The sequence below is a fragment of the Patiria miniata genome, unplaced genomic scaffold (genome assembly GCF_015706575.1).
Source record: "Patiria miniata isolate m_02_andy unplaced genomic scaffold, ASM1570657v1 HiC_scaffold_25, whole genome shotgun sequence".
Classification (NCBI taxonomy): domain Eukaryota; kingdom Metazoa; phylum Echinodermata; class Asteroidea; order Valvatida; family Asterinidae; genus Patiria; species Patiria miniata.
Window position 1 is genome coordinate 6278162 of NW_024037064.1, and position 23412 is coordinate 6301573.

The 23412-nt window shown below is 40.0% G+C and overlaps 1 protein-coding gene and 1 long non-coding RNA gene across 2 annotated transcripts; both read left to right on the top strand.

Moving 5' to 3' along the window:
• Positions 1-10235: 10235 nt before the first annotated feature.
• On the top strand, positions 10236-14923 carry LOC119733443. Its single transcript, XM_038207009.1, has 3 exons — positions 10236-10456; positions 11555-11680; positions 12533-14923. Exons 1-3 carry the CDS (start codon positions 10243-10245, stop codon positions 14800-14802), a joined length of 2610 nt encoding a protein of 869 aa, XP_038062937.1. The 5' UTR covers positions 10236-10242; the 3' UTR covers positions 14803-14923.
• Positions 14924-20797: 5874 nt separating this feature from the next.
• LOC119733464 lies at positions 20798-21509 on the top strand. The gene is made up of 2 exons (XR_005271835.1): positions 20798-21069; positions 21320-21509. It is a non-coding gene; the product is annotated as an uncharacterized LOC119733464 (long non-coding RNA).
• The last annotated feature ends 1903 nt before the right edge of the window (positions 21510-23412 follow it).

Consider the following 23412-nt stretch of genomic DNA (forward strand, 5'->3'; position numbering starts at 1 on the left):
GCGGATATGCACTTTTGTGAAGGGTGTCCAGGGATAATTTGAAGTGTTTTGTTTTGTTTATTTTGGTTGTCATAGTAGGGGCTAATATTAGTTCTTTTAGATTACAGACAACGGCGGCCTATAAAGAAATTTAGGCTGATAGATAATAATTTTTATATGCAGACAGTTAAAATGTCATTGCTTGTCATGCTATGGGGTCTTGGATCTTGGATAGGTGACTTGTTTTTAAAAGTGTCCATGGATAATTTGAAGTGTTTTGTTTGTTTGCTTTCGTCTCACTGGTTCAAAGTGTGATTTGCAGGGATTTTTTGTTATGTGTGTTTATTTTGGGTTTGGCTGATATCACTGCAAATAGATAGTTCAAATGTCATTGCTGAGTAGTTTTTGGCACGCTATCACTATGGTGTCTTGGATCTTGGAAACGTTATAACCTCCAAATACTCCTTGAAGAAGTTGTAGTTGTTTCAATTTGAGGTGCTGGCCTTGCACTACATGTATAATGTCCTCAATTGTTGTAGTTTTCAGGCTTCATGCGGCTAGGCTTATGCGCTTTTTGAAGAGTGTCCATGGATAATTTGAAGTGTTTTCTTCGTTTACTCTCGTCTGGCTGGTTCAAAGTGTGATTTGTAGGGATTTGTTTGTTATGTGTGTTTATTTTGGGTTTCCTAGGGGCTGATATCAGTTCAGATAGATTACAGACTACAGACAACGGCGTCCTATAAAGAGATGCGGGATGATTGATAATGCAGACGGTTCAAATGTCATTGCTTAGTGGTTTTTGGCACGCTATGGGGTCTTACCGGGATCTTGGATAGGTTAACCCCAAATACTCTGTGACAAAGTTGTAGCTGTTTTAACTCGATGTGTTGGCCTTGCACTGAGTATGTACAATGTCGTCAATTGAGACTTTCAGGTCCAACCCAACTTGGCAAGCTTAGTCAAGATGCAATAACTTGCCCGTAGTACAGGTATCCATGGACTCAAATAGAAGGCAGTTTATTAATTCTTACAATCCCCATGAGCAGCTAATGACAGTGTACATGTGGAGCCTGTTATGTCTTTTTGTTACATTGAAACAGCAAAGTGACTTAATAGTAACAATAATAGTGACTTAAGTTACTTAATAGTAACATCAGATTCGAACCGGCCACCCGATCCCGTTAGCTCGGTGGTCGAGTGGTAAGACATCTGCACTAGAAAGCAGGAGGTCGTGGGTTCGAGTCCCACCCGAGTGATTTTTTCCAACTTTCACTCGGGAGGTAACACACTGATTATATGTACAGTGTTTAAAAACATCGGTGAAGGGCAAAACCTAATTTGATCTATATCACCCAACGCAAAATTCCATCTTATAATAGTAACAAATTTAAAATAGACCTAAAGAGATAAAATCCTCTTGAAAGCAACTAACAAGTGTAATGCTGACATGCAATCCTGTAATCATATCCTATCACTATCCTGTTGGACGGCTTTACAGGTTCCCTACTTTTTAAGCGTACGTGCATTCTGGTAGGAATACAGCTGGCCATGTGACCTGCCAATGGAACCATGTCACATGACACAGTCCCTGGGAATCAAGCTTATGCGTCGTCCACCAAGAGTGTTCTTGGTGTCACCTAAGTGGGGAACGATCCAACATCCCTGGGAGTGACGTACGTGCCGTATAAAATTGATTGGTTGCTGGTGTCATGTGACTGGTGAACTTTGCGATATCCGTGGGAATGAGCTCATGTGCCGTTTATGTGCTGAATGGATTCCTTAATTGAGTCAAGTAATTGTTGAGTGATGCAACATCCAGGGAGTGAGGGAATGCGCTGTCCAATTGGAGACCTGGGCCCCTGGGTATCACGCAACAGGTTGATGATAAGAGTCTTTATTTAATAATGACCTAAAAATATCCGTCAGTTTCATTGGTGGATATTGACTGCATATGTACACAAGGAAATCACATGCAAAGAGATAATATGCAAATGTCGATACCAAAGCCGTCATATATAAGATCTTGCATGCGAGGGTTTCATCAGATTGAGGACGTCGCATTCAGCCTTTGCATGCCTTCATTTATGAAGTCTGCTCACAAACATTGAGTTGTACTTGGACTGGAGTGTTTGCATCCTGTAGAGTGTACACGTACATGTATGTACCGGTACATAGTGTAATGTAGCCCTCCATTCTGCCCAGAAAGGTAAGAGTTTAAGCTGCTTTATCCGATGAGAAATTCAAGTATCGTGGTTCGTGCTAAGTTACATGTACACAATTCTGAACTTGTATTTGAAATGTCTCCTTCACAGTTTTGCAATCAGGGTAACACATACTTGCGTAATTAGTGGTACCCTATTGTTCCCCCTCAAAAGCAAGGTAGGAATCTGTACGGGCAGCAAGAATATAACCCTTTGAGGCAGAGTAAGAGAGCAATGGGTTTGTATCACTAGGATAGACATGAGTAAACATGTACATGTATTGTGCTTTCATAAGGGAATAAATAGGTGCTTGGCCATTTTTAAACAATATGTTTCAGACTGGTTTGGAGTCTGGATGCTGATAATGACCTGAGCTGAAGGCGAGGGTAATTATCGGCGTCCGATTCCAAACCAGTCTTTTAAACATAGTGTTTAATACTGGCCATGCGCATATTTATTCCCATTCATAAATACCTTTTGGTCAAACAGTTAACTGAAGTCAAAAAATTGTAAATTTCCAAAGATTTGGTTCAACAGTTTACTTCATGTTTTTTTAAACGCCCCTCTGGCTTACGAGTACCCGGTAGTTGTAGACACCTCCAATATGGCACTGCCCGATGTGACGCAGAATGCAACTGTGCTGGTGTAGTGTGAATTTTGCACTATGAAGTACAGACTCACCGATAGTGTTGCGTATGCCTTACTGAGGATTGTGAACTTTCAACCAATAAAAGGGTAAAAGGACTGGTGTTTAAGACCAGCCAGTCAGTGTTTAATCAGCCGTTTAAGATGGCCGCATGACAAGCTCTCAACCAATAGAAATGGGTAAACTGTCTTGTTTATTAATTGTTAATAAATTGTGAGTAAGACAACTGTCTTGAGACACCCACATTGCATACGACTGATATGAAATCTACACAGCTTTATTTTTGACGACCAAAATTTTGTACCTTGGAATTCCTTCTCAAAATAACCATAATTTTTAATAGTTGTGTTAATGTTTATAAATAAGGGAATAAATATGTGTTTTGGAGGTATTATAACACTCTGTTTAAAACCATCCAGACTCACCCATCCAGACTCCCACCGGTCTTAAACAGAGTGTTTAATACCGACGGAACACATATGTATTCCCATTCATAAATACCTTTTTGGTCAGAAAACCAAATCTTTTCGGTCCAAAAATCAAAACGAGTAAAAAAACTAGGCTTTGTCAACCATTTTGTTCAACAATTTTACTTCATGTTTTACGAAACACCCCTCTGACTATAATATCGAATGCCCCTCCACAATTGCGTGCGTGTCGCGCATTCCACCTCCATGGTCGTACGTACTGTGCAATGTCACGCGAAATGCAGCTGGGCTGGTGTACATGGTGTAGTACGAATATCGGACTATGAATAATGATTCACTGGTAGGTAGTATTGCACATGCATACGTGGGGAATTTGAACATTCAACCAATGAAACGTTAAAAGGCAAATTTCATGTGACACTGGAAAAGTGTTTAAGACCAGCTAGCCATGTCTTTATCATCCGTTTAAGACCGGCCACGTGACGGGCTCTCGACCAATAGGAATGCCTAAACTGTCTTAAGTATTTATGAATACTTTTTAAAGTATTATTTATAAGTATCATGATTTTGAGGGGGGATGCTTTATAGTGTGCAAGAGAGCGCATTCCAAATGAAAGTTTTCTTTAACTTTAAACAATTTGATGTATGCATGATTACATAATGACTTAAGTGGTAAAATAGCTTTGGGGGCAAGTGATACTCCTGTTATGTCAGTTTTTAAGTAAAGTAAGGCTGTACTATAAACATTTTAAGGGAATGTACAACATTTGCTTTTGCTGCAAATTTCAGGAATAAATGGATTTGGAGGATTAGTGTTATAGCAAATATTGTTACACTGACTTGTTTCACATTTTGGGTTCGTAGGTGCTGGAAAAACCAAGAAAACCAATCATATTCTTGAAGTCTGGTTCCCTGACCCACTTAAGATGAAACGGAGCAATTATAGACTTTAGGTAATTGTAAGATCAGAGAATCAGTCTAGCAGGCTTGTACCTCTTCACAGGTGTGTAATCAATTGCAAAGAAAATGCAGACGAACTATATGAAAAATTAGGATCACTTTTTGTAAAAAAAGCCAGTTTTCCCCAACACTGGTCGGCCGACCAGCGTTGGAAAAATACTATTTTTCTCGAAAATGTCAGCACACCAGGAGCCACAACTTTACAGGATGCTTTAGACTGTCATTCCCTAACAGTCCAGTAAGATATTTCATGATAATTTGATCATTTCGTTTTTTGATGTTTGCAAATGTTGTATCGTCCCTTTATTTAGAGTCGTTTCTTGTAAATACTTCATATAAGTTTCCACAGTCAAAAATCGTTTTTTATACTTTGTGGGATGAAAGGACTTGGGGAGTAAGTAACCAAAATAGACTTGTTGGCAATAGGCAACTTTGAGGCGGCAAAAATTCTTTTTTATTGCGTTATTTTCAAAGGCCATCAAGCCAAAACGTGAAGTAATGTCACAAAAGTAACTATATCACGACAAAGTATCATCCTTACCCTTACAAGAAAAAAATAAAAACACTTTTGTAAAATCATCTTTATATTATTTTTAGGCACTTCAATACAGCATGTTTTTACAACTAGCAAAATTGCATTTTTTACCTCATTTTTAATACTCCAAAATAGCACTTGTCAGGGCACTCAGAATGATTTCCCTTCGGCTATGGTTAGTTCAGACATTGGTCTTTTCATATCTGGTGAGAAAATCTTGGGTTATTGTGTATACATCCTTTGTGCAGTGGCGCTCCAAAAATGGTAATTTTCACAAAAAACCTTAAAAAGTGTATTTTTAGTTTTGCCATTTGTTTTGAGTAATAACTTGTATAATTGGAATTGTTCCTGAATCTAAGACATTTTCACAAACAGAATCACACTGTGTATCATTGTAAGACTAGTGGATGAAAAGTAGGTCGTATAGTCTCCCACACACCCGGCTAGGCCCCGCCCACTCCCCCTTTGCCACCAAATTTAGATCTTGCATGTTGATTGCATAACAAAACAAATGTAACTAAATAATTCGCAGATGAACACTTTAGGAATTACACAGCTTCCTTTTCACAGCCTTCCCTCCCCCCCCCCCCACCCCCAGGGCATTGCTTGGGGTTGAGGGTGGGGTGTGACCACTCACCAATAACTTAACTTCGTCAGAAAATTATTGTCACATCGGCAAACATCATGTGTTTGCAAGCTACAGTGAATAATATTAGCCCTATCCATTGTCCTCTGATTGAAGTGCATCATTAGTTAATGATGTCCAGTCATCCCCACCCAGCTAGGCCCAGCCCCTTCCCTTGCCACCTAATTCAGATTTTGATTGCTGTATATATTTGTCCAAATAGATATCAATTTGCAAGTGAACCTGTCAAAATTTACACCAGCAGCCGTCTCCCAGCCCCCCCCCCACCACCCCTCTTCCTTCTCCACCTCCCCCTCCGCCCCCACCCCTTATGAATAGGGCTTATGAATTGGGCTTTCATACTATCCTAGATTTTGAAAGTGCTGCAGGCAAAACTTCATTCAAGAATTGGTCCTGCCATTTGGGATGCATTGTTTCACTCACCCTGTAGTTCCTTTCTGTAATAAAGTAACTGCTGAAGATTACCAAATTTTGGAAAAACAAGCATACATTGTACTATCGTGTGGACCAACTATTGTTAAACACAATGTCAGTGAGTGGAATGGTGTGGTTTTGTCTGACTCCATGTTGCAATGTTACCGGTACTTTCAAAAATAGTATTGTAATAAGGGGGTTTTGCTCTAACGCACTATTGTCCTCAAATTTCGTCCTAATCTTGATAGGTTTATTTATTACTGGCTAGTTGTTTAGGTCACAGCCTCGACTCCATGGGCGTGTGCGCGTTCCTTGGCTAACCCCTGGCCATGAGGAATACATAAACAGCGTTAACCGGCTATTCAGAGCGTACTGCGTGTGTATATTTCAAAAACCTTCCACAATGTTAACCACTGCATCGACTGCAGTCCTAATTTAAATGCGCGACTATTTTGCATATTTAAAGATGCGTTCTAGAGTGTTACTCTTGCTACTCCCGAGTGCAGTAAAATGTTGCGTTCGCTTTACTCTCGGTGCAGGAATATATTCCCGGTATGACAGAGAGCATACTCTTGCCAACCTCGTTCCCATGGGTACTAGATCTTGCTGTGCCATGTTGTTTCCCATCATGCCTTGCGCGATTCTAACCCCTGGAATTGTCTAATTTAAATGTGTAAAAATATGGCACATTATAATTAGGCTTCAGTTTATCCGTTTTACGTGCCGACGCCATCTTTAAAGTGTTTAAAGTTGTGTTTTTGAAGAATCAATCGTTTCAAACATGAGGTTTGGACGTCGCGTTATTTAGCAAAAATTTGTATTAAATGTACGTACCCCTTTCATCCCTTTACTACCGAAGATACAGGGTTTTTTTTTTAGCGAAAAACGAGGCTGCCATTATCCGTATCGTACAGGCATCGCGAGTTTTGCATAATAACAAATCTTTTTCGTACGTGACGTGACATGCAAAGCACGCAAGCCCATTATGGGCATGCTGGGCATGCAATCTTCAAAATGCATGCGCAGTACGCTCTGAATAGCCAGTCAGCATCATTTACATGTACATCACGGCCAGGGGTTGGTGAAGGAACGTGCATGTGCCCATGGAGTTGAGGCTGTAACCCGCGGGTCATACTCCTGCCGTTAGTGCGCTCTGGTGTATACTCATGTTGACACGAGTAGCTCCCTCGAATGCACCCTGGATTACACAATTCCATGGGTTAAGATCGCGAAATGCATGATGGGAACCAACATGGCGCAGCAAGATGATTAGATTGTACCCATGGAAAGGAGGTTGTTAAGGCCATACAGAGAGACAATCTAAATCTGGCACAATAAACTTCAAGAAGGATCAACTATTTAGAAGTTGTAACAAAAGAGCCCAGGAATTGATTTAGTAATCAATGCAGCTACCGGTACATGTATGCAACTAGAAATAATTTGGGCCTTCCATTAATTTGTACTAAATCTGGCATGATGTTGGCTTTTCCTTAGTTTTAGGTCATACTGTGTGTGTAGTGAGGGGGCGGGGTATCACTGTACTGTACATTTGTCCTATTTCTTTCGATTTGGTTCAAAGATAAAATCTTGAAGTACTTTGATTATTTCTGTAGTGTATTTATTCCCGGCATCTTTCGAATTTGAAGAAAAACTGACACATTACACACAAAATTACAGCTAATGACACTTTACAAAGAGATATATGCAATCAATGATCCAACTTGTCAGGGTGTGTGATTTCTGTGTGAAATTCGTGTGATTTCTTGTAGTTTCCTCAAAGATTTTGAGCTTGCGAGACCAAGATACGAGTCACAGAGGCATGTCGCGAGCAGCTAGTTAACCCATCTGTGCACATACCTAATATGGTACAGGAACGTTAGTTGGAAAAATTGGTCGTGGCTTGGCTCTGACTAATATGTATACGGTCACATGCTTGCCTAAAATGGACTAGTACATTTATCAAACAACTGCCCTGGAATCGCTCCATTTTATTTCTTAAAGAGAAGATAAAAAATGATATTTTTATCAACGGACTCTTAAAGTTGGCTCCATGCAGGTAATTAAGTGTAATTACTGGATGTGAAGAGTGTCAAAGGGATGGTTTCAAGTGTTTTGTTTGTTTACTTTTTGTCTGGCTGGTCCAAATTAAGTATGAATTTAGTGATATGATTTTTTAATTATGTTTATTGTGGGTGTATACTTGGACTGATATCAGTACCGATAGTTGACAGAATACAGACCACCTACAACGGCAGCGAGACGGAGGGTGATAATTACAGACGGTTGCAATGTCGTTGCTGAGTGGTGTTTGCTTACATTGCATCAGTGATGTGAATCTCATCACTACACTTACTGCAGGCACTCATTGATGGAATGACAAGATTGGATATTTGCTCATCACTACGTGCATTTGACGGTATTTGTGTCCTCAAAGTCAAAGGATAGAAGTGGGGCAGGGGTGGGGTTGAATCCTCCAACACTCAGGGTTGGTGAGGTGGGTGTGGCTGTCCATAGTTCATACATGTATTGGCACGATTAGGGTCCCTTCTTAACAGTTTCTTATTAAATATCCCATCAGCAAATAATGAGTATGGACATTCAGACTCTGATACGGAGCAGGGGGGGGGGGGGGGAGGGGAATGAGGAGAGGGAAAACATGGGCGGGGCATGCCCCTCCCTCCACACACTGGTGTTCTGGATGTTTAAACAAGGTGCACAAGAACGGAGGTTGCCAAAATAGGGTTTAAGTTCCTTCCCACACAAAGTTAACTGTTATGTCTTTATATCCAAACAGTAATGGACGTGTGAACTCCTTCACTGCCACAGTCGGCTACAGAGTAACGCCTTTCATGAGTTAAAGGTGAGTGAACTAATTGACCTACATGTATTAGACATAATGAAGTCACGCTTTGTTTACATGTGTGCTTTCCTATGGGAGCTTGGTGGCTCTCTTGCCCACCTGGCTCCCATAGGAAAGCACACATGTAAACAAAGCATGACGTTCATAGGTCTATTAATGACTGCAATATTTGCCTTTCTGCTGATAAGGAATGTACACCTTTGTGACTGAATGATGTGGTTCGTAAAATAAACTGCATTTCCAATTTCAACTTTTAAGCTCCAAGATGCTCAAATCCAAAACTTCTTTTTATTTATTATTATTATCATTATTCTGGTTTATTAAAAATTTGAAACAGGCAGCCAGAAGGCTGACATTGCACAATTACATGGAGTGAAAAGGATAAATTCAAACAATTAGACCATACATTAATAAAAACAAACAAACAAATACACTTTTAAAGTGTGTTTCAACTCCCTACCCCCTGATGCTATATCACTGAGTATATTGTTTATAGCTGACAAACCAACTGTCTGAACAACTGACAGACTGACCGACTGACCAACTGACAGAGGGACCAACCGATTGACGGACCAACCGACAGAGGGACCAATCGATCAACTGATTGACCGATCAATCGACGGAGTGACCAACCGATCGACTGACCTACTGACTGAACGACCAACTGACGGAGTGACCAACTGACGGACTGAAATATACAGGGTGTTTCAATAAAAAGGAAACCCAACTTTGAAGAACCAGTATGGACAGACTAAATGTTTACTGGCTATAAAACTGTTATCATCTGAAAGTGTAATTTCTATGCTTTTCAATGATACCTTGTTTACATTTCCAGGGTCATGCATCACTGAGCGCCACTGTCATGAGATTTTGATGCAAAATTGCAGTTGGTTCACTTTTATGTCAAAAAACTTTATTCCTGAAGAAGACACGAGTGCATAAAAAAACCCAAAAAAAGTCGGGTTGGTTTCAAAATTGGATTTCATTGTTTGTCATGAATTTCTCGTTTTGACTAAACCACGCTCAAAACAATGTGCCATTTCCCCCAGGATTAACATTCAAGCCATTTCACAGACATATTCGTAACAATAGGCACACCGTGCCCAGTGTTTTTTTTTTTATGAAAGTGAACCAACTGCATTTTTGCATCCAGTTTTCCAGACAATGATAGAGATTACGCTTTCAGATGATACCAGTTTTATAGCCAGTAAACATAGCGTCTGTCCAGACTCATTCTTTGAAGTTGGGTTTCCTTATTTTTTAAACACCCTGTATAACAGTCAAGCAACTTGTCCTCGGATCTGCTGATTTCCTTGTTTTTTGCTTCTCATGAATACCATTACAAATTGCAAAACACTGTACCAAGTCTTGTGTGGTTTGGAAATCCCTGGTTTTTTAAATTCCCAGTTGCATGCCTGATATAATGACCAACCGGTCGACCAACGGACCGATGGACTGATTGACTGACCAACAGCATCCATTTTGTGATTTTACCTGATTGTACTTTGCACTCACAGGATTATACCAGGGTTGGACAACCGAAGCTGTCTGCAAGTAAACTGTGCCCACATCAATGGCAGAACCACCGGATACGAGAGCCCGAAGACGAAATGAGACACAAGCTAACCCTGGTCCAAGCACAGCACCAGCCAGTCAGGCAGCTGCAACCCAACAACTACCAGCTGATGGAGTGAGGGATGATCAACAAACAACTCAGTCCGGCAGCCGACAGCCTTCCCAGCAGGAACCAATGCCACAACCACCGCCACAACTACAGCCAAGACCGGGTGAGACACAAACTAACCCTGGTCCAAGCACAGCTGTGACCCAACAACTACCGGCTGATGGAGTGAGGGATGATCAACAAACAACTCAGTCCGGCAGCGGACAGCCTTCCCAGCAGGAACCAACGCCACAACCACCACCACAACTACAACCAAGACCAGGTGAGACACAAACTAACCCTGGTCCAAGCACAGCTGCAACCCAACAACTACCGGCTGATGGAGTGAGGGATGATCAACAAACGACTCAGTCTTGCAACAGACAGCCTTCCCAGCAGGAACCAACGCCACAACCACCACAACCAAGACCGGGTGAGACACAAACATTTGTCTGTCAACCCTGCATGTTATGACTCCCCTGGCCCTGATATCGGTTCCCTGACAGCATCCTTCCCCTCCATCCTTTGCATTGACGCTATTAGGCACAGTATATATAGTGTAGCAGAGTCCCTGAAACAAGGGGGACCACACTGCAGACTAGCCCCTGTCACCCCATGGCGAATTTTACTTACTATCTGGATGAAAAGTGAATTTTTCCGTTCAATTCCGAGAACTCTCCTTGCATTCGCGTACACGTTGATTCGTTTGACTGGCAAGGCAGAGACGAGGGGAGCTCTCAGGATTGAATAGGAAATGTCACTGTTCATCAAGATCGTTAGTAAACCTTTCTTTGATCTTGACACGACACACATGCGCGTGCTGTAGTTATAATTCGTCGGTTTAGTGCGTGTCATCGCATGGCTGCAATGGGCTAAATGAGAATGCTGAATTTGGGCATAATTCAAAACATGACTCAGCAACTTTTGATTTGAAATCGAGATCCTAGAATATTGTTTAACTCGGAATATACAGCATTCACTGAGCTGAAACTTCATCAGGTTAGTTGTTCAGCACCCTCTTTAGATTTCGAGCACTTTTGTTGCTTCAAACTTCAAACGAACATAATGCACAAATTACAAATGATGGACTGTACCTTGAACAGCAGCCATCCCCCAACACAGTCATTGTCACGCAGTGAAGACCGGGTCCTCACACTGTTATTCCCTAAATTTTGAATTGAATTAAATTGAAGGATATTTTAATTCTTGCTTTTAATTGTAGATTACCCACAACGAAGTGGAGCCAGCATAGGAAGCATCGGCGCAATCAGCGGTAGCCAGAACCCTATCATTGTTAGTTCAAGTGGAGTTAATATCACTTATCACAACATGCCGTTGGAGGGACCAGGTAAATATAATCTTGTTCAATACGATAAAGTATTTTGATATCTTAAATCAAGTGTTAATGTATTGGGGGGGGGGGGGGAGCGGGCAGGGGAAGGATGGTGTACTGTTTTAGTAATATTATATGTTGAACATGGTTCCATGACTTATTTACAATGTAGCTGTTCTTGTAGTTCTCGAGATGTACATGTATGTACATGTAGGACTTTAAAATATGCACCTTAATAGGGGAAGAGATCAAAACATTTTTCAAAGTAAATTTTCTTTGGGTATTCCTTGTTGTGTCATTACATGCCAGTAAGCCAACGAGCTTCTCAAAAATGTTTTCACTGACCGAATAATGGGTGCCTAATTGAACAGAAAACCCCTAAACTGAACAGTGTCTTCCTGGAATGACATCACAGCAACAGCGCCCTCAGTTGTCCAGAAAAGCATGGAATGTTTTAAGTGTTTAAAGTAGTGCACTTTTCAATCAAATTTATATAATAGGGATGTCAAATAGTTTTCATACATTTAAGGGAGTAGAAAGTTGCACAAATAGTGTGCCTAAGAAATAAGAAAAAATCACCACATAGACCCTTTAAAAACGAAATCTGGATACGTAAATTTAAATCCCAGGCAAAATTTCTCAGTGTACATTTTACTGCATGTAATTGGAAACTTCAACCAATCGAACATGTTACGAAATACAGGTAAAAAAATAAACCTCTTAACAGAAGAAAAATAATAGGTCGAAAACTGGGCATGCAGATTGTTCGGTTTGATGAATTGCAGCTTGAAAGAATTGTTACAATGAATCATGTTCATATATACTTAATAAATAGTTTACTCATACTAATTTTATGATTTCTTTTAGAAATCACCAGTCTCCAGGGGCCAGGTACCTTTGAGGATTTGCAACATGAAATTATCGACAGCTACAAGCAAACTGCAACGACTATTCCTGCACACCCTATACTGGAGACACGTAATGTAGAAATTGATCAATTCTTTATTCCGCTCCGTCTGCAAAAGAACATTCCAGGCAAAACAAAATCAGTGAGGTCGGTGACATTACCAGAAGGAAAATTATTCTTGGATGAAGCACTATATGACATTCTCAATTCCTTGGATGATTTGTTCAATCAGGAAAAAGTTAAGGAAATCAAGATTCTTCTTGTTGGCGGGGCCGGGACGGGTAAATCAACCCTGTTAGTGAAAGTTGCAAACTCCTGCATCACACTTGGTTCAAAACCCCTACTTGGTCGATTCGATCTTGTGATTTGGATAAAGCTGAGACAAATGCAGCAATCTAGCTGTGTCTTGGATGCTATTTTTGACCAAATTCTAGCACAAAACACCAAACTGAGGAGACAAGAAGTGAAAGGGTTCATTGATGATCATGAATCAGGCATTGCTCTGCTGTTGGATGGATTAGATGAAATTCCGTCTCATGTTTTGCAATCTAAGGAGGGCGTGTACAGGGTTCAGGATATCTTACACAACAAAGTCCTTACCAAATGTTTTGTGTTGGTCACTACCCGACCGCATATGGTGGATTATGTATTGGGGGGTCACCCACATTACGCTCGGGTTGAAACATCAGGTTTCACACCACGAGACAGAGATCAGTACATCAGATTAAACTTTCCTGATGATGCTGACATGGGAGAGGCGTTGGTTTCATATCTGGAAGACAATGCAAATATGCAGGAAATGTCTGTAGTTCCAATCATTTCCCAGATGTTGTGCCTTGTTTGGAAGAATCAAAAGTCCTTGCCAGAGAGAATTACTGAGCTGTACAAAGAGTTTGCAGTGGCTCTTTTCAAGCGCCGCAATACAGAAATGAGTGATAAACAGTTAATGTCTAACATGATGTCCATCATTGATGGCTTGGGGCGTGTTGCATTGCAAGGGTTACTAGACTCTAGAGGTGCAAGACTCATGTTCAATGAAACTGAATTTCAGAATTGTCAGTCTTCCTTAGATGAGGGTCTTCGTGTGGGTTTCGTTCAACGTGAAATGTTCACGAGTGGTCTGGATGTAAAATTGTTGGTCACTTTCCCCCACAAGTCCATCCAAGAATATTTCGCAGCATGTCACCTAGTGCAATTGCTTGACAGGTTTTTTTTTGGTAAAAAAAAATTCCGCCGCCAGTTGAAGCAGATTGGAACCCATAATGTTCATGAAATGGAATACCTGCTGAGATTTTGTTGCGGTAGATCAAGGCAGGCAGCTGGTCTCATACTGGATCACATACAAGAGATGCAAGGTGATCAGGAGAAACTGCAGAGATTGGCTCGGTTGCTGCTATCCGAGTCTGGTTCAGAAGAGTTGACAACCAAACTAGTCAGACCAACTTGGGTAAAGTGTGAGAGTAACGAAAACCTGAAATCACTGAGCTACTACTTACAGCATGTCACTCCACCACTTAAAGGTACAGTTTTTAACATGTTTGTAAGAAAGCAGGGGCTTACCCTTTTCAGGGGAGTTCTTCTGAGTGACAGCATGGAGTCAACTAGGGTGATATTTGTTTTGTACTACTTGTCTGAGCAGGAGGGGGAGGAGCTTAGCCTCCTTGAGGAAACACTTGGTGTGGTGGATGAACAGCGCCTTGCTCAATTACGCCTTGTGGTTTACATTGAGGCAAAGTCATGGTTTGTTTCGGGGCGTGTATTACACAGCTGTTTCCGCATGCCGGAACAAATACTCACCCTTGGTTTGGCTATCCGCCAACAATCACCGGATGAGGTTGTTGATCTATTGAAGGCACTGGAAGGATGCAGGTTGCATTTTCTCGCACTTTATGGCACCAACCTGCATACACGGTTGAGAGATGTTAGCCACATCCCGTCATCCCTTACACACTTGCTCCTCCATGCATGCAGGTTGGTAGATGATGATGTGAAGGACCTGATTAGCATCCTTCCTGCTGGGCATGGTTTAGAATCGCTTTACCTTAATGACAATGCACTCAGTTTGGATGCAGTCTGGACTCTCACCCATCATCTCCAAGGTCTCTTTAAGTTACGTGTGTTGGGACTTCATAGCATCGGCCTCGATCCTGAGCTCGTCAGACAAGTTGTCAGTCAAAACCTCCCTCACCTGAAGGAAACACAAGAGGGAATATTCCTCAAGCCTAAATAATCTCCCACCAAGTCATAACTCTCACCCTGTTCCCTATGAATGCACCACGCTCACGAGCCGCATTAAACCGAAACAAGTAGCATGTATCATGGGTCATTTTATGTGAAGGCAATGCTCTGCCCCCCCCCCTCCCCCACAAACACACACAAAAGATTACCAAAAAAACAACAATCAATAACAACAAAAACTTTACTTTCAGAGGACAGTAAGGGGTTCGATTATCAATGAAAAAAGTCAACAAAACGGTTTCAATACAAATAGAGTATTTGGAATCCTCTTACATTATGAATACAAATATACTCAGCATAGTTCTTTATTCTACTGAACCCCCATCCCCCCCCCCCAAAACAATTCCTGTACAAAATGATTAATTGAAATCTTCAAACATAATAGCACTGTACTAAGCATTCTGGGTGTCACTTGAAAGTGATATTAAATTGACCTTGTATCTTGGGTGACCTCTGAGTACTATTATAAATCTACACTCTAATCGTCAATTAAACAGGAGAATCCACCTCTCCTTTCAATTTCTTTTGAAAAAATATCTTGAATCGCATCATCTTAGGTAAAGTTGTGTGAGATGTCTTCAACTTTTGTGACATCAATGTAGTAATATGGCATTCAAACAAACTAATGTGACCACACGCAAATGGCTGCACGACACCCTTCCATAGACCAGTGCTGTGCAAAACTTAGTATACAGAATAATACTCCAAACCTCGGGTACTTTTGAATTGTTTTGCATAAACATGTAAACCCTGAAAAAGAATAGCATTTGCCTCAGCTTTGTACAAATTAGAAAAATCCTGACAAGTTCACGTGCCTCCAAATAGACGTTTCTTTTGAGTGATTGTGCTTCATTCTTTATCAAATTCTTTCTGTAAATTATGCATAAATGATTCCAGTTTGCTAACTTTTGTATAGATCTTTAACCTTGACTGTGTATGTAATATACCTTTAAAGTGGTCCAGTTGTTTAAGGACAGTATAACGTGGATTTCGTTTACTACTCAACTATAGGCCTATGTCCATATTGAGAGTTACTAAACCAGTGTTCATACTGTCAAACAATTTATATATACATGTAGAATGTTGCATTGCCAAATGACACATTTTTGTCAGAGGACAGTCATGTTTGCTCATTCAGGACCAATCGTTGCAATTGTTGTATACGCAAAATGTTTCTGTGATTCTGATTATGTTGAAATAGGTACAAGTGGACAATTTGCTTGTTTTTATCATTGCAAGCCTCTTCAAAGTATTGATTGACACTAGATTTGTTTGTGTTAAGTATGATCAATATTCCGTACAAAAAACTGACATTTTTGTTTCTAACAGTTTTGATATTTTGCAGTTGCCCAGGTGATAACAGTCGTTTATAACATGCCCAAATGCAACCATAAAGGTAAAGGGGACGAACCTGTGTTAACAGGAACGGAGTGACCATCTCTCTTTCATTAGTGGTTGGGCCAGACTCATATGCTGCTGTGGGGCTCCTCCACAGCGAGTCAGTTACCTTCCCAGCATTGAATAATGCCTGTACCCATTTAACACCTGGGTTGAGAGGAGTAATTAAGGTAAAGCGCCTTACTCAAGGGCACAACACGCATGGCCAAGGCGGGGCTCGAACCCACAACCTCACGATCATGAATCCTGTGTTTTCCCGCTAGACAACACGTGCCCACTGTAGTAATATTGCACTTACTATTACTATTCAATTTACTATTACGTTCACATTCAATTTGGTAGAAGTAGTTCTGCAGAAGAGAAAAGGCATACTTTGAACCAATGTTTTGATTTACATGGTATTCACATTCGAGATGTTAACTTAATGTTAATAATATTTAATTCAGGGGTATGAAATCTCAGCTTTAAAGCTGACTTCAGCTTTTTTTGTTTTGGATTTCAGCTTTTTCTCTCACTTGCTGTGTACAAAGGTATAGGAGATTTCCAAAGTTTAGCTTTTTTACACCTTTTTCAGCTGTTTGCAGCTATTTTTATGTTGCTGGCATGACACTTGCAGGAAAATTTTGATTAATATGGAATTTACACACTGTAACTGCAAGGCCGAACTGATTGCAATTTGAAATTTTTGTCTACTCATTAATTTACACGTTTAAAGGTATTCATAAATACCTAAGACAGTTTAGCCATTCCTATCGGTCGAGAGTCCGTCACGTGGCTGGTCTTAAACAGATGATAAAGACACGGCTGGCTGGTCTTAAACACTTTTCCAGTGTCACATGAAATTTGGACTCCCATGAAATCTGGTGCCTTTTAACGTTTCATTGGTTGAATGTTCACATTCCTCACGTAGGCAGGCGCAATACTGCCCGTGAATCAGTATTTCATAGTCCAAAATTCACACTACACCAGCCCAGGTGCGTTTTGCATGACATCCCGCAGTACGCAAAATGCGCACACCAATGTTCTTACAAGGTAAGGAATTGTAGAGGGACATTCCATATTATAGTCAGAGGGGTGTTTGATACAACATGAAGTAAAACTGTTGAACAAAATGGCAATGTCTAGCAATGTCTAGGTTTTGAATTGTTTTGATTTTTGGACGGAAAAGATTTGTTTTTTTGACCGAACAGGTATTTATGAATGGGAATAAATATGTGCTTGGTCGGTATTAAACACTCCGTTTAAGGCTGGTTGTATTCTGAATGGTTGATAATTACCCTCGGCTTTGCCTGGGGTAATTATCACCCATCCAGTCTCCTGCTACAGTCAATTTCATTTCTTTATTTAACTTTAAAATAAAAATTAAAAATCTGATATTTTCACCGCTTGGCAGAAGTAAGTTGATTTGGCTTTGATATGGATATGGATACTGTAGTATAGATTTTATTTTTGAAAGTGTATGTTATTTCTGATCAGTTTGTCTTCTTTAATTTCCCCAGATATTTGGGGCAAAGTTTAAGACGTCAGGGATTACTGTTTGACATTGTGTACTTTGTATGATTATTATCATGTAATAAATCATTGCATGCAATGACTTGAGTCAATCAATGAGAAATCTTTGAGGTTAGATGATTGTTGTGTTATGCCTCCATTCCTCCTTCAGTGATGGACCAATCTCCCGCCTCTGAATTCTACAGCTGGGTCACCACTTGGGTTTTGTAATCAGGCATGCAGGCTTCATAATGAGGATATCAAAAGAAATTCCTTTGAAAATATATCAACACAATCACAAATTTACTTCATGCAATTAAAAAATGATTAGACAGCTAAATCACTGATGGATCAGAAACATTTATTGTTGGGGGATCAAGAAAGGGGTCACCGACAGGCCAGTTGTTGCCAATTGCTTATGCGGAGGGGCGAGGCTAGATCGCATTTATGGGAGGGGTGCAGTGTTTCTTTTCTTTCTTTGTATTATAAAGTGGCAACGGGGATGAATAGACTACAATTTCGTGTTAAAAACAGTCGTCTTCACTTTTCCCTGATGGATTTATCTTAGGCATTTCTGGTGGCCCCCACTTCGGTCTGCAAGAAGACAGCTTCTTTGATTAATTCAAGACAAAGTTCAAATAAGTTGAAATTGTTTTGAATGAATCATCAGCTTTGCGACGTACACCATAGTGACTCTTACATTTGAAAACAAACAGCATTTTAAAATATTTATCTAGCACCCAATGAACACCAAAAATTGGAACTTGTACAAATTACTGCCCCCCCCCCCCATTCATCCCCCTTTCATGTAAGAACTATAATTTTGTTGTCTGGGCCCCACTAATAAACAACTCCACTTTAAAAAGAACAAAATGCGCATTTTGTTTGACCCCTTCCATATTCCCTTCAAAAAAAGATGTTTTTGTACAATTTAATTCAGCTGTCTACATTATTTATGGGGGGTTATCAGAGGACAAGTTAATTTGGCAGCACTAGTCGAAAGCCCGCCCTCTATTTCTCAATTTATTAAATAGAGGAATATTAGATATTAAATATATATAGAATAGAGGAACATTATTAAAATAGAGGAATATTATTAAAATAGAGGAATAAATAGAAATCGCGGCACTCTGGAAATTTGCGCAGTTATCACGTGATGAAAGAAAAGACCAATTGCACCTGAACGATTTGCATATACATTCCGCACAGTCATGGCTATACCAAATTAATGGAAAGGGGTGAACCATCCATCAATACAAAAATAAGGGAACTCGGTTCACAATAAAAAAAAAATCTAAGCAAACTATTGAAGACAATCTTTTCTTACACATCTCCAACATGTTTTACAAAAATTGTGAGAATTTAAAAAGATGATAAACAAAAATTGTGAATTAGAAAGGAAAAAAAACGACTTTTACCCCCAAGCTCAAAGAAACTGAAAACTAACCCACAAAAACAATGCCGGGTAATCTTCATTGATAAATAAGGCGCGGCACAAATAACTGGTTTGCGTCTCCCAATGCCTTTGAAATCATTGCAATAGTACAGGGACCATGGGATTTGTTCACCAACTAATCTCACGTGGTTCGTTGCGCGTTCGTAAATGGCGGGGCACGTATGGTGGAGGACTTTCGAGAAAACGTCACAACAGTTAAAGTAAGTTTGCCAATTTTGGCCTGAAAAGTGAACCATTTGGCCTTTGAAAGTTAGGTGGAAGTGACTGAACTACTGTAGATTCTTCTGAAGTTGATGCAGTGGAAAACACGGTTCGAAATCCTAAGTTTTTAAAGAAAGAATTCCGGCAGCTATTTTCTGCATTTTCTGAGAATCTGGACATGGGCGTGGTTTCAGATATTGTGCGGGGGGGGGGACACTTTACATGGACGGAGGGCAGGAGGGGCAAAAGGATAAAATAAACATTTTTGTGACAGTTTGTAATGCATGCTGGGCATGGATAAAAACAGGAATTTTAATGCACAAACTTGTCATATATTCAAGTTCAAATTTGGCAGTGTATATTTAGCCGGCGCCGGCCCAGACTGGGACCGTGAGTGCATAAAAACGTGCAAAATTACTACTGACGTTTTTTTACTCACCATTTGGCTAATTAATTCCCACACAACACATACATCAAAATGCTATAGTTGCAAGCATGTCACTTGCGAAATTTGAGACCTTAAATCCAATTTTAAGGCAAGTTTTTGGCAGTTCAAAAACTAGCCCCATAAATGTGGCCTATTTACGGAAAAAATTCCGTACTCGGACGTCACTTTTTTCAATTAATTTTCTAGCGCCAAAATCTGTTATGGTTATTCCTCCACTTTCCCTCCTCTACTCTCACCCTCTCCTTTCCTTAATTTCTATTTATTAATCAGTCAGTTACTTCATCGGGATTTGAACCTCTGACGCTTGCTTGATACACGAGACTCTTAACCGCTAGGCCGCGCACGAAGTATCCATTAAAATAAACAAAATATTCATGAGAAAATAAATATTCATAATGACGTATTGCACTATCATTGGCAGGCTCATGCGACGTCATGGTTGTTGATGTCACGTGTATAACGTACCGCTGTCCTTCAGCCACTACAATCAGTTTTGACCGGCTGCTTCAAGTTAGTTCTGCACGACGTATGCATCCAAAATGTGCTCTAAAAACACATTTTGAGTAAATTTTTTTCACCTTAACACAGCTTCCTTGATTTCTCTTGGTTCGAATGACAAGGTGAGGAGTAGGGGAGAAGGGCGGATACCAGACTTTGCCATAGGTCTGGGGGTAGTACAGGGCCAATGGGGAGAAGGGCAGGTACCAGACTTTACCCCTCTCCCTTTCCCCCACCCACTGGCCACGCCCCCACCCCCTTATCCCTCCCAATAATCTCCCTCTCCCAATGATCTCCCTCCCAAATATCTCTCTCAATATCTCAGTCTCGAAATAAGGCCAGGCCCTCTATATTTATATTTTTCATTTTTGAGCTTGTGTTAAATACGACTCGTACAAGTCTACTCCAACCCTGACTTGCAAAATATGAAGTGACTCAGGGTGACCATAGAGCTAGGACCCAGCTCTATGGGGTGACACACTTTTGCAGTTGGGGGTAAACATCTATTGAAATTCAATGGACCGTGATGAATTGCTTTTGTTAGTTGGGGCAGCCAGGATATGACTCATCGCAACGTCAGAAGCAAACAATGGTTGCTATTTTTAGTTCCTATATAAGCCAGATACCCTCACAGCGGATGGCCAGTCGGATTTATAAGGCAGAGTTCAGTGGTATCTAATCATATCCAGACTCGACAGCACTGTACAACTGTATAGCTTCATTTCCGAATACGAGCAGCTTAACTACCAACAGACCAACTTTCAAAGGTAATTATAATACGCTTATAACGTGTATTTTTTATACATCAGGTGTCCAATATGTCAGGGTGATTTGTGTGTAAAAGGCGAAAACCATAGGCGTCTTTACTTGTCAGCGGCCCCGAACACGTTGTAGTTGCGTCTTTTGCAATTTAGCATGCCAGATGCGAGTAAGGATGATTAGGCCCCAAATTATTATTACTGTATGTTTGTGTGTAACAAAATTTACTTATTAAGGCCTATTTCTCCTTTTTTTCAGATGAACTGTCCATCTAGTGTTGTAGATGTTACATACGGGCAAGATTTCGTCACATTGGCAAACAGCATGGTCAACACGGTGGGTGAATGGATCGTGGTCAAAATAGGAGATTTGACTCAGCAGTTAAAGAATGCAAAAACCTTTTGATATATGACAAACCAAAAAGCTATTTAAATGAGCTAATTTGAATGACAACGAAAAAGCCACTCGGAGTGGCTTTTTACTGTATATATTAAGATGTCAAAAAAGCTATTTAAATGAGCTTATTTGAATAACAACGAAAAAGCCACTCCGAGTGGCTTTTTACTGTATATATTAAGATGTCAGAAAAGCTATTTAAATGAGCTAATTTGAATGACAACGAAAAAGCCACTCGGAGTGGCCTTTTACTGTATATCTTAAGATGTCAGAAAAGCTATTTAAATGAGCTAATTTGAATGACAACAAAAAAGCCACTCGGAGTGGCTTTTTACTGTATATATTAAGATGTAATAAAAGTTATTTAAATGAGCTAATTTGAATGACAACGAAAAAGCCACTCCGAGTGGCTTTTTACTGTATATATTAAGATGTAATAAAAGCTATTTAAATGAGCTAATTTGAATGACAACAAAAAAGCCACTCAGAGTGGCTTTTTACTGTATAAATTATAATATATGAATATCAAATAAAGAGAACGTATGAATGATAGTTTTATCGAGTCCAAGTTCAATTATAATACAAAATCAATAGAGGGCGCTATTTCTGTGTGGTGATGGATATCAAAATAATATAAACAGATGGCGGTATAATAAATGATCGATTTATCGAGTCCAAGTGCAATTATAATAAAAGAAATCAACAGAGGGCGCCATTCATTGGTGGTGAGGTATTATAAACAGAGGGCGGTATTTAATTTTATGATAAGGGTTATTGTACCGATAAAAAACAGAGGGCGCTATTAACGGGCACTAAGAGATCTGATTTCAATTATATAAAGAAACAGAGGGCGATATTTAATTCATTATTTAAAAATGCAATCATTTTTATTTAAAGTTTATTAAATAGATGGAACCGCAACTTGGGGACAAGTGCGATCATCATATAATCATCGAGAATGGTTTTTTAATTTGTGAAACGTGTGGTGAAATAGTTTCACGTTATTTTGATTTTTCGGCAGAAAATGCGCAAGAAGATCGTATCAATTGGTCAATTTTAAAAAGAAACAAAAGAAAAACTGTGGAGAAACTTATTTTGTCGGTGTGTCCAGAGCAAGACTCAGAAGATGTCCAAGAAACAATCAATAAATATAACGAGCTCGTTAATTACAAAACATTGAGGGGAAACGGATGTGTCAAACGCTCGTTAATAGCCGCGAGTTTTCATAACGTCATTGGATTAGACAAAGAACGAGTTAGAGATTTATTTAAAGTGACTCAAAATCAATTTAATAAGGCACTAAAAAGATACGATGACCACTACAATAAAGGCGGGGCCGAGGGTGTAACCCTAAGAGGTAAAATAGAGGTATAACTCGGCGGATCGCTTTCATAATGTTTATTTACCGAGAATTTGAACTTGTAAGTTTTTCGATAAGAGATTTTTTTTCTTTTGCCAGCCGTTCGTCTACCCGTTTTTTAACTTCTTTTTCAAAGTCTGTATCGTTTTTAATTTTTTGAAGCTTTGTGCTGGTCTTTGCTCTAATTTTTTGCTTCAGCTCGTTAAATTTTGCGAGCTCTCTTGTAATCAATATAAACTCTTCGTGCGATATATCTCCGTCGTTGATGGCTTGAGACACGTATTCTTCAATCGTGTTAAGTTTGGAGTCTGCTAATATCTTAATCTGGTCGTGCTTTTTTAGCTTGGCGGATAATCGCTTAGACGCGATTCTAAGCAGAATATCTACACCAAAAGCGCCTATAAACGTTCCTTCTAGCACCAATCCAACGGGGGCTGATATAACACCCAAGAGAGCGGGAATACTGACAGCCCCCGCTATAGCCCCCAATCCTTCTAATCCTATCTCTACGTAATTAATAGTGTCGATCATTCTCTTTATTTTTTTATAAGTGCGCTCTCGGTGGTCTCTCTCTTTCAAGATTAAAGATCGAATC

What these genes read in the sequence shown, in the direction of transcription:
- LOC119733443 (XM_038207009.1), top strand. Translation starts at nt 10,243, where the DNA reads ATGGCAGAACCACCGGATACGAGAGCCCGAAGACGAAATGAGACACAA. An exon ending in ACAACTACAGCCAAGACCGG is followed by an intron (nt 10,457 to 11,554) that starts GTGAGACACAAA and finishes TTTTAATTGTAG; the next exon opens with ATTACCCACAACGAAGTGGA. An exon ending in CATGCCGTTGGAGGGACCAG is followed by an intron (nt 11,681 to 12,532) that starts GTAAATATAATC and finishes GATTTCTTTTAG; the next exon opens with AAATCACCAGTCTCCAGGGG.